Here is a 10,262-nt window from a genome sequence, read left to right as displayed (position 1 = left end):
TCGTTTAAAATCCGTCGTGTTTATACTGAAAAAAAGATCTTCGGTTGCAGGTTTCCGAGAATTTACAAGTACTTGATTCCGAGATTTGAATAGATCTACAAATTTGTACTATCAAGTTTGAACCATTTGTGTATTTTGAATGTGAATATGCTAAGATCATGCTACTGTTGTTTCGAGCTATATGACTTATGATACACTGGAGCAGTACCTTGCTAAGCATCAGTTGGTTTGGCTTCCGTTGGAGCAGTATACTGAAATATCAGCTTTTAATCTTGATGTGTATGAACGATTCCAATTTATCTTGATCTTGAACGCGTATGATTGATTGTGATACCACTGATATTGATCATTATTTTGGATCAATTGTTTCTTAATGAATAGATCAATGAACTTTATTTTGGTTGATTGCATTATTCATAAATTCAATATCATCTTTACTAAACATCATATCTTCTTCGATACTAACAAGTGAATTTTCACTTGAATCTGAAGTTTCTGTTCTTGGTGAGCTAGTACTCAATGTACTATCAGTTGATGGAGATTTAGCACTAGCATTATCTTGTGTACTAGATATGTTCAAAAACTTATCAATTTCTGCTTCATTTAGTATTTCACTTGGTGTAATTGGTGTTTGTCTTTGAGATTCAGCAATTTGACTCAAAATCGTGGTGGAAGATATTATGTGACTGAACATATTGTATAATGTATTGATAGTATAATGAATGAAGTATGAAATGGTTTGTATGTATTACAGATTCTGGGCGTTTTGATTTCGTGGAGAATTCGTTATTTATATGTTTGTTATACATTGAGCTGATCATGAGGTACTTCCGTTTAAATCCAACACGTACGGTCGTTCTAGATAGGTTAATTGGACTTTGGTATAGTACGTTAGAGGTTAACCCCAATTGGTATCGAGGTATATTAAAGCAACTAAGCCACTAGCTGATCTAATGCTCCAATTCGTATTTTTGGATGTTTTTAGCATAAATTTTAAGGTATGACAATCGCTTGTAAGTTGTAAAAGCTTAATATGTGCTTCTCGAAGCTCAAATCCTTCTTATCTAGCTACTGTTGTTATTGGTAATTTAGGGGCCAGGTTTAAGGATGTAACAGGAATTTAGTTAGTCCCTTATTTGATTGACATATGTTAATTGGTGATACATTGCCTATCAAACACGCTTCATTCCCCATAAGATTCTAAAACCGATTAGTCATGTTGCATTGTAATAGGTAGATCCATTCAACTTTTGTTTGTCAATTTACGTTCCAGCTATTTTTGACTTTTGTTGTACAGTAGAATTGTTACATAGAAGGTGATGAATATTATAAGGTTCGCTTCTAGAAGCTTTCTCCAAAGTTTGCATTTCATTGAACTTGAAGGCTCTTAGATGATTAAAAATAGCATCCAAGAGTTCAATGACTTTGAAACCATGAACTTATGATCATCTAATAGTATTCAAAATATAGATGATCATCTAGTTTTAACTTTTGAGTCGACGTTTTTAAAGATCAAATCAGTTTAAAATCCGTTCTACGTAGATATGTACACCTTAGTAAGTTTTAACAATACGTGTATCCAGATCGACGTTGAAAAATACGAGAACCAATCAGAAGTAACAGCATGTTGGTTCATGCTTAATCATGTTCCTAGTGTTAACTTTTCGAGAAATTCTTTCAAGTTGAGGTACGTATTGTTACATTGTACCTTTGTACCTGTTATCTTGTTATAACAGCTTATTTATAAGTTATTACCGTTTATAACATTCGATTTAGATTCGATTCGAAAGCTTGGCCAGCTACAACGTTTTGTCAGGTAGATATGTTCGTTTAGAGGTGTTTCTTCCACAAAAAAATTGGCTCTGGCTGAGCTATACTACTTATGATTGATCTAGTTTGAATCGATCATCAAAAGGTAATGGCCGATATATATGTATATATATTTAATTGTGAAAACTGGTATACCTAGAAATGAAAGTGAATGGAATAAACTTGAATAAATGAATGGAAAATTTCTTCTTAACCCCTATAGTTTGATCAATATTAGCTCAAATTGATTGGGCTTAAGCTGATGAACTAGCATCAAAGTTATAGATATCATTAACTGATCTACCAGAAACTGAATCTTCAACAAATGAGCCAGCGAATTTAATACCAGCACCTGAAGTTTGACCACTTGATGGTTTACCTTGGAAACTAACACTAACATCACCTTCACCGTTATAATGATAAGAAGCAATAGCTGAAGTATCATCAATCTTTGCAAAATTTGAAGATAATGAATCACTAATTGAACCTGATTTATCATCTAAAGTAATTTGATTTGGATTTCTTGAAGATGTAACAGCAGAGATTAAGAAAGTACCTGCACCTGGTAAATCATCTTTCTTAACATTTAAACCAAATTGAACATTAGAACCACTTGAAACATAGGCTTTTGATGGTAATTCTTTAACAGCAGCTAAGATGACCGGTAATAAAGTAGTTAAAGCGATGATTTGTCTTAAAGCGTACATTGTTGATATTGATTTGATATTGATGTTCGAATTGGTTGAATTCTGATGATGATCTAAATCCTAATCACATCTGCAAATTTATCAAGGGATTCTTAGCTCCTTAAATATTCAATTTGAACTATACCTTATAAACTAGAGCTCATGATTTTTATACAGTGAGCTGTGCCTCTTCTAGTGCTATTATTGGACTCTCTTCAAGGGATACAGCTTGGAACCCATCGATATGTTCAGAGTAAACATTCAAGAAGTTGTTAAAAAGTGTTAAAAGTTGTTGAAAGTTGAAAGTTTATGAGTGTTGATGTTTACTTTTCAAATCCTAGTCCGCTTAGTCAAGGCTTAACAACCAATGTTGATCTTTCTATAATTAACCAAAAGATCTCACCAAAATACACCAAAATACACCAAAACACTTCAAATCACATAATCGTTTAAATCTCCCCACAATGTTATCAAAAATGGTTTGTTTTGAAGATCTTCTGGTACTGTATCTCAGGTTGTCCTCGATCCACATTTTTCCCTATTTCCAGAACATTCCATTCCTCGGAATATCTACAACTATATATTGAGACTATTCCTTATGTTCATTACTTTATATTTATTCTATAGTTTTATAGCTTGAAAGACTTCAGTCTTATTAATCAGTTCAAATACATATTTCTGTTGTTCCTTTCCACTCTTACATTTCAGTCTTATCAGTTTGTGTGTTTAGGGTCAAATACGAAACCAAACCCGATCCTAGATACAGTACGTTGAATGGAAACTTCTTTGATATCCACAAACTTGTTCTTTCATTGTTTAACAAAGTGTTCTAGAACACCAGGGGTCCCAAAAGGAAGAAGTTATGATAAATTGAAAAGTTAAGACAGCATAGAACTCAATTCATATTTGTAACTGATAAGCTTTTATATTGCGTTGAACTACTGAAGTATCAGTTTTGAGTAATTGGGGCTACGATCTCTTCTTCTGTTATAGCTATACAAGACCTAATTATATATTTAGTAGTACAACACTGTACAAGAGATCAATACACGCGTAATTTACTTGATCTGGGCTGTTAATATAGCAAATGTCAATCGTAATTATATAGTATACAATAAACATGATCTAGGAAAACTCAGATTTTTATATATATTTACGAAATAGTCAATCTACAGTTATAATAATTGAAATAAACAATAAATTCATATTAACAATGACACATAATTGATATTTGAAGAACACCATGATATTCAGTTGATCTCTCTCAGATCCTAAACTTTAATTATACCTGAATTAAGTGTGAAAGCTTTCAGATATGAGCCAACGAAATGTAAAACAAACAACCCAAAATAATAAAAATTTCAACAATGGACAAAACAGCATGATGATAAAGGTTTTAATGGGTACTGTCAAACCCGGTTGCAGATGAGTTATAAATGGATTCTATTTCAGTCAATGTGAATAAGAGTTCAATATCTTATCTATAACCCAGTATACCAATCTATGTTCATCCATTTTAATAGCGACACCCATGTGGTCGACTATTTTATTGAATAATTTCCATTTCAATTCCAGCTCACCCATTTTAGTCTTGTCTATGTCTACCAATAGTGAATTGGCAGCTTCAAACATTTATCTAATTAAAATTTGATTTGAGGGTGCTTCTTCATGAATAGAAAGTGTTACTCCTGGATAATGTTTCTTTTTGAAATGTATGGTAATAGTTTTGACAAGTTCATCATTGACTGATTCAGGTATACAACAAATTTTTGGAGATTTTGCCACTAATTGCGAAGAATACCTAAAGTGTGGGTAGTTGGACAAATAAGGAATGATTGGTGTTGAATGTGAATCAGTATTTGACTCTTTTAGAACAGAATCATCTAAAGACATGTTTGAGACAGTTTTGGTTTCTTTTGGAAAATCTGAGCACTCCTCCTTTGAGCTCTCATTCATTAAGCCATCTGGACTATTAGCAATTATAAGGTCTGGAGTATCTTGGAACTGAAGTTGTTCAAATTTAAATTTGATAATAGACTCCACAACGCTGTGAGCGTGGTTCAAACAACTGGAATTTAAATGTTGGATGAAAAATGAAGTATCTAATAATTTAAAAAACTTTGTACAGAGAGCCCTATGAATGGAATCCAACATTACCTGTGAAGGATATATAACAGTTTCCTTTAAACCCAGTTGTTCAACAATTGCCTTCAAATCAAGTTCTAATTTGGTTAGTATTAAGCACTAAAGTTTGTAAAAAACAAATAAGGTATCATGATTTACCTAAAGAAGGTCTTAAACCATCCACAATTTTATAAAAAGCTTCAATGTTATTAAAAGCGTCCATTGTCAATAAATAACCGTTGTATAAATATAATCAAAAAAAATATGGAAGAATGTAAAATTGTTTGTATAGTTTGGTTTTTGTGTGTAGTTTTTCCTTGCAAAGATTGAAATGAAAATGTTTGAAATTGAATAGCGAATGTGGTTCTCCTGATCTAGAATTTGTTAATCAAATGAGATTTGTCTGTAGCATCTTCATAAAGTAAATCAAGTTTTGACTTTCGGCACAAATCCTGAATTTATATAAAAACAATTCAAAAAGTTTATAAGATCACAAACACAAACAAAAACAAAAACAAAAACAAAAAAACAGAATTCGCGAAGCGATACTAATATTACATAATCACTGTGCTACAGCTGAGTAATCGTAATAATTTGCATCAATGACACATAATTTAAACAGATTTTGGTTTTTTCAATAGAGTGAAATGTGGTATGTACTTGTACATGTGTTCAACTACTTCTTCCCTTCCTAGTTGACTCTGGTGGATCTCATTTGTCTCTTGGAGATTTGACATCCCACTAGTGATGAATAAAGAAACATCTGTATCAATGAAAAATTTAACAGATGATAATGATTCCACTATCGTTTTGATGAGTGATCTGGCTTCTGTACTAGATGCAAACTTTCTCCTTTGGATTTTGATGTTATGTGAAGCGACTGCACCATCTTTTTTCAACTGTTGTCTATCAAAATCTGGAGAATCTCTGTGATCAGGTGATAATACATATTTCTTATATAGCAAATTCTTTTGAAGTCCTTCCTCTGTAGATATTTTCAAGAACTCACTTCTCTGACCTGAATCATAAGACTTGAAAAGTTCAGAAAGATGTATCAATTCATTGAAATAAACTTTGTTAGGGAAAACTTCATCTGCTGTATTGTAAGGTACTTTGCTAGAACTATGAGTGTCAAAATTCCTAGATATACCTGATTTAGGATGTCCCCATCTACTTTTTCTTTTGTCAAAACTTTTACCTAAATCTGGTCCATAAAAGAAATCTTCAGTTTTAGTTTGGGTCAATGAACATAAGCTACCAACTCCCAATCCTCTATAACGCTCCAACGCACGGTTAACCTGATAATCGTAGACCAATTCCTTATATCCATGTAATATTGAGATATCAACATTAATAGACTTGAAGCTTTTCTTGATTATTGATGCAGGGTTATGGATTAGGTGATTAAATAAAAATTTGATTTCGTCATGATTTGTGATAACCAATGTCTTCCCGTCACGAATACGGTTTGGGACATCATAATCAACATCTAAGAATTCATACTTGAATTTAGAGCTTTCTAAACTTCTTTCATTAATTGAATATGAATCACATGGCTTATCAGGGAAGTCTGGACCTTCTCTCAAGAAACAAGCATCATTTTGTTTCATTTTTTTAATGGAACTAACCACTAATAATAACTGCAAGTTTTCAATTCCACCACCACCAAAAGCATAAGGTGCCAACTCATTAAAGATTGTTTTATTTATACGAAGGACCTCCTTTCTGACACGTTGTTGCATAATCATCTCCCAAATTTCAATTGGAAAAGGTCCTAAAAATGTTTTTTCATGCTCAGATTTTTGAGTGATTTTACTGCTGGCTTCTTTAGCTTCGTTCAAAGATTTTAAATTTTGTTTGTGAAGATGAATCAATGAAAAGAGTGACCTTTTAAACTTCCAATACCTTATTAAAGCTGGTCTGATATTTTCAAGCCAAAATTGTTTTTTCTGATTAAGCGTATTGTCTTTAGTTCCCGCTTGATATAAGTTGGAGGATTCATTTTCAATACGTTTGATATCATTGATCAAAATTTCACGAACAAACTTAGCAGTTTTTAATGATTTCTTTAGATCTGTTGACATTGTGAAGAATAATAAGCTTTATTAATAGATTGAATATAGTTAATATAGTTGTATGTTTAAATTGTATTGCACGAATTTAAAGCTTATGTTATATGTTGATAAAGGATTTTGAAAGGAAAAAATAAAAGAGGAAAACTATGGACTTTCAGAGATATTTATAGTTTCTTTCTGAGCAGTCATCAATAAATTCAACTCAATTTCTATGCTCCAGAGTTTGGGAGTTCTTTGGAGAGGTTATATGAGTTAAAATTGTTGAGTATGAAAATTTGAGTTCTTTATATGAGATCATATCTGATTTTCTCAGGCTTAGTCAAATTTTGAAAGATATAAACCAATATACTAAGAAATACGGTTCAATTGCCTTCAATATATGGATACATATAGTACGTGTGTCTTTTATTTCCTTATAAACTCATAAAATATTCAATTTTTCTGACAATTGTTGTTGATTTTTGAATGTTGAGAGTATTGAAGGGGCAATTTTAACACTCTCTAACAATATGAGAATTCTTGAGCAATTAATATGAAATTATATATTTATGCAGTTCCTATTAATTAAGTACCTCGATTGAATAGGGCCTTTTAAAAAGAGGATATAAGGGAACACTAAGGGGATTGAAGTACCTGCACAAACTTAATTTATTAGTTCATGCTGCTTAAATATTCTTATAATTGAGCTCGAAATCTATTTCCATCTGAGACATTAATGATCGAGATAAGCATACTTAATACATTACATATTGACTGGCTTTAGATCGTGTCTAGCTATAAGTATGTCATAACCTTGTAAACTTCATAACACTCATGATTATTGTGTAAAAAAAAATGTTTACTACTGAAGAATTTTGAGGTACCCAATTTTCGGATTTTATCGGATAAGTCATGCTAATGCTTATTTGCTGTGCTAGGATGCTTATAAGGCACTTAAGCCTAAGACCCTTTAGTACCTGAAAATTATTTTATAATATATATAGACTATAAGGAATATTAATTGTTGAATCATTAACATTACTTTAAGAGAAATTTGACAAAATACGTAGTACTATAGATATAGATATTCGCTAAGAGAATCTACTATAAAAAAGGGTATGAAATGGTATCAACTCACCATAATTAATATCATTTGAATTTATAAAAGGGACAGCGCTTAAAAAGTATCAAAAAAGTAAAGAATGTGGTTTAGAGATCTCAAATCTATTTCAACCTTCAAGGGACATTTAATTCTTAGCAACTAATGAATCGTATGTAACAGATGTGCCATCATTGTAAGTATAAGTAGCTTCAAAAGTCAAAAAATTACCATTCAAATCATCACCTTTAGCACTAACAATAACTTCTAAGTCTGTTCCTTGTACTGGAATATTATATGAAGCTTTGAATGATTTATCTTCAACAGTTGGTTTACCATCTTCTTTACCACCAACTATAGAAATTTTATCCTCTAAAATACCATTTCCTGTTAATGAACCTTTTATTGATAATGAGCCAGTTTTTGGTGGATCTGCATTGAAGAAGAAAAGAACTTGATCACCATTACCAACTCTTTGAGCATGAACTTGTGGTTCAATACTTGGACCTGAAGCTGGAATAGCAGCTGCGAAGATGATTTGAACTAAAGCTAAAGCGGCAAATAATTGTTTGTGAAATAACATTTTTGAATATTTGATTAATATTGTAATGAATTTAGTGAATTCAATTAGTAATATACTGGAATCAATTTTGAAGATGCATAGGGGATTCATCCCTTCTTTATACTCTTTTCAAGAGTATCCCTTGTTCAATCCATTAAAGTACCACCAAGAAATCAACCATAGCCTTTTCTATTTTTAATTAACTCAACTTTGTGGCCTAAAGACCATGTAATCTGGATCAGAAGTTATGAGTTTGCTTATGTTGATAGTTCTTAGCAGTAAAAGTTTTAAATAACTATAGATCTACTCCAAAACTTTTGGATTCCGAATTTCCGATTAGTAAAAAACTGACAACATGCAATAGAAACTTCTGAACTAGTTTCTAAAAGTGAGTAGCGAAGAGCTTCAAACCACAATTTGACATCATAAGGGTCTCAATTGAGTTAAGGTTTCCCTTAATTTATATCTACAGCTGTGAATTTGTCTACCATGTGTTCAAATTAAAATGCATGGAAACATATATTATGAAGTTTGCAACTATGTAAAATATGAAGAACTTAATTTTGAGTAAAGTAGCTAGGTAATTAGCAGCTCGACTGATATAATTTCACTGTTTTTAGCTTGATTCAAAGCGAGCAGTACTATTGAATGGATTATTTGTTGTACCTCTGAAACGGTGATCAACATAAGTACCAAAGAAATTTGTAGTAAAATTTTCATAATTATCTTTATTTGAAGCAAAATATAAAGATAAGGTAACATCTTTTTCACTATCACCATGATAATACCAGGCACCTGTAGATTCAACTTTACTATCAATAGTATAATATCTTTGAGATAAGTTATCACTTAACCCAGTATTTGTATCATTTGAAACATATTCATATTGTGTCCAAACTGGACCATTCAAGATAGTTGTAAAGAATAAAGTACCGGCATATTCACCTAATGAACCAGCAGGATAAGTGATTTGAACTGAACCATATTTGTCACCTTCCTTATGAGCGATCTTAGTGATTGGATCTGGAATTGAAGCAGTGATTAATTGAAAGATGGTGAAGATTGTGACTAATTTGAATAACATTTTGGTTTGTAATGATTTATATGAGTTTACTGAATCAGATATAGACCAGATTAAGTTTCAGTTGGTACATAGACACATATATTTATACTTTTTCGGTGCTTATAGCAAACAATAAACATCTCAACTAGCAATAACAGATCAACAATCAATCTAAATATATAAATTCACTGATGGATTTAAGTGAACATTTAACATACTTAACATATTTCGCGTAATTGCTTACTCCGATTATGTAATCTGCGCGTAATCAATATACGCTATTTGATCTAAAAATAGATATCTTTAGATTTTCGATCATTTTGATAATCATTTTGATCTCGTATTGTTTTAGCTCTAACTTCTTAGGTATTGAGTACTTAATACTTACTACTAGATAGTACCTATTAAGTGAGAGATCAAGAGTGCTTTGCCATGAAAGTAGATCTACCAGGATCTAAATTTAGTTTATTTGAAATCTACACCAAGTCAATTGATTACACCCTTAACAGCCAAGAAGTTTTTCAACATGGAATGAATATTGAAATGTTACATATAGTAATTGTGATGAGTATCTTGTATTAAGAACACTGTTCATTTATGATATAAAATTATTCGAGTACCAAAATATATATGGGGATTGCATGCACTGGTCTAGTATTATGAGTCATTCATGAATTAACTAACAAAATGAGTCTAGCTGTAAGTATAGACGTGTTGAACTGAACTAATGTTGACCGTGTGCTGAATATTATATGAGCTAGTATAGCTCTGATACTGATGATTGTAAATAGATGATCCAAATGGTTGTATATTATCACCTTGATTAATTGTACTTGTATATTCATTTGATTGAAAAACAGTTGAG

At 31.5% G+C, this 10,262-nt stretch overlaps 5 protein-coding genes across 5 annotated transcripts; all 5 read right to left on the bottom strand.

The window, feature by feature from the left end:
• Window positions 1–2,063: 2,063 nt before the first annotated feature.
• BN7_5842 (uncharacterized protein) lies at window positions 2,064–2,516 on the bottom strand (the record flags this gene model as incomplete). The annotated part of the gene is made up of 1 exon (XM_011273625.1): window positions 2,064–2,516. One exon carries the CDS (start codon window positions 2,514–2,516, stop codon window positions 2,064–2,066), a length of 453 nt encoding a protein of 150 aa, XP_011271927.1.
• A 1,611-nt stretch (window positions 2,517–4,127) lies between these two features.
• BN7_5841 (uncharacterized protein) lies at window positions 4,128–4,842 on the bottom strand (the record flags this gene model as incomplete). The annotated part of the gene is made up of 2 exons (XM_011273624.1): window positions 4,128–4,717; window positions 4,779–4,842. The coding sequence occupies 2 exons, from the start codon at window positions 4,840–4,842 to the stop codon at window positions 4,128–4,130; spliced, it is 654 nt and encodes a 217-aa protein (XP_011271926.1).
• A 391-nt stretch (window positions 4,843–5,233) lies between these two features.
• On the bottom strand, window positions 5,234–6,703 carry BN7_5840 (uncharacterized protein; the record flags this gene model as incomplete). Its single annotated transcript, XM_011273623.1, has 1 exon — window positions 5,234–6,703. The coding sequence occupies one exon, from the start codon at window positions 6,701–6,703 to the stop codon at window positions 5,234–5,236; it is 1,470 nt and encodes a 489-aa protein (XP_011271925.1).
• A 1,217-nt stretch (window positions 6,704–7,920) lies between these two features.
• Window positions 7,921–8,355, bottom strand: BN7_5839 (uncharacterized protein; the record flags this gene model as incomplete). Its single annotated transcript, XM_011273622.1, has 1 exon — window positions 7,921–8,355. One exon carries the CDS (start codon window positions 8,353–8,355, stop codon window positions 7,921–7,923), a length of 435 nt encoding a protein of 144 aa, XP_011271924.1.
• A 595-nt stretch (window positions 8,356–8,950) lies between these two features.
• Window positions 8,951–9,418, bottom strand: BN7_5838 (uncharacterized protein; the record flags this gene model as incomplete). Its single annotated transcript, XM_011273621.1, has 1 exon — window positions 8,951–9,418. The coding sequence occupies one exon, from the start codon at window positions 9,416–9,418 to the stop codon at window positions 8,951–8,953; it is 468 nt and encodes a 155-aa protein (XP_011271923.1).
• Between the last annotated feature and the right edge of the window lie 844 nt (window positions 9,419–10,262).

This window comes from Wickerhamomyces ciferrii, contig 00235 (assembly GCF_000313485.1).
Source record: "Wickerhamomyces ciferrii WGS project CAIF00000000 data, strain NRRL Y-1031 F-60-10, contig 00235, whole genome shotgun sequence".
NCBI classification, from domain to species: Eukaryota; Fungi; Ascomycota; class Saccharomycetes; order Phaffomycetales; family Wickerhamomycetaceae; genus Hansenula; species Hansenula ciferrii.
Note: the sequence above shows the minus strand (reverse complement) of the source record. Positions and strands in the feature narration are given on the sequence as shown.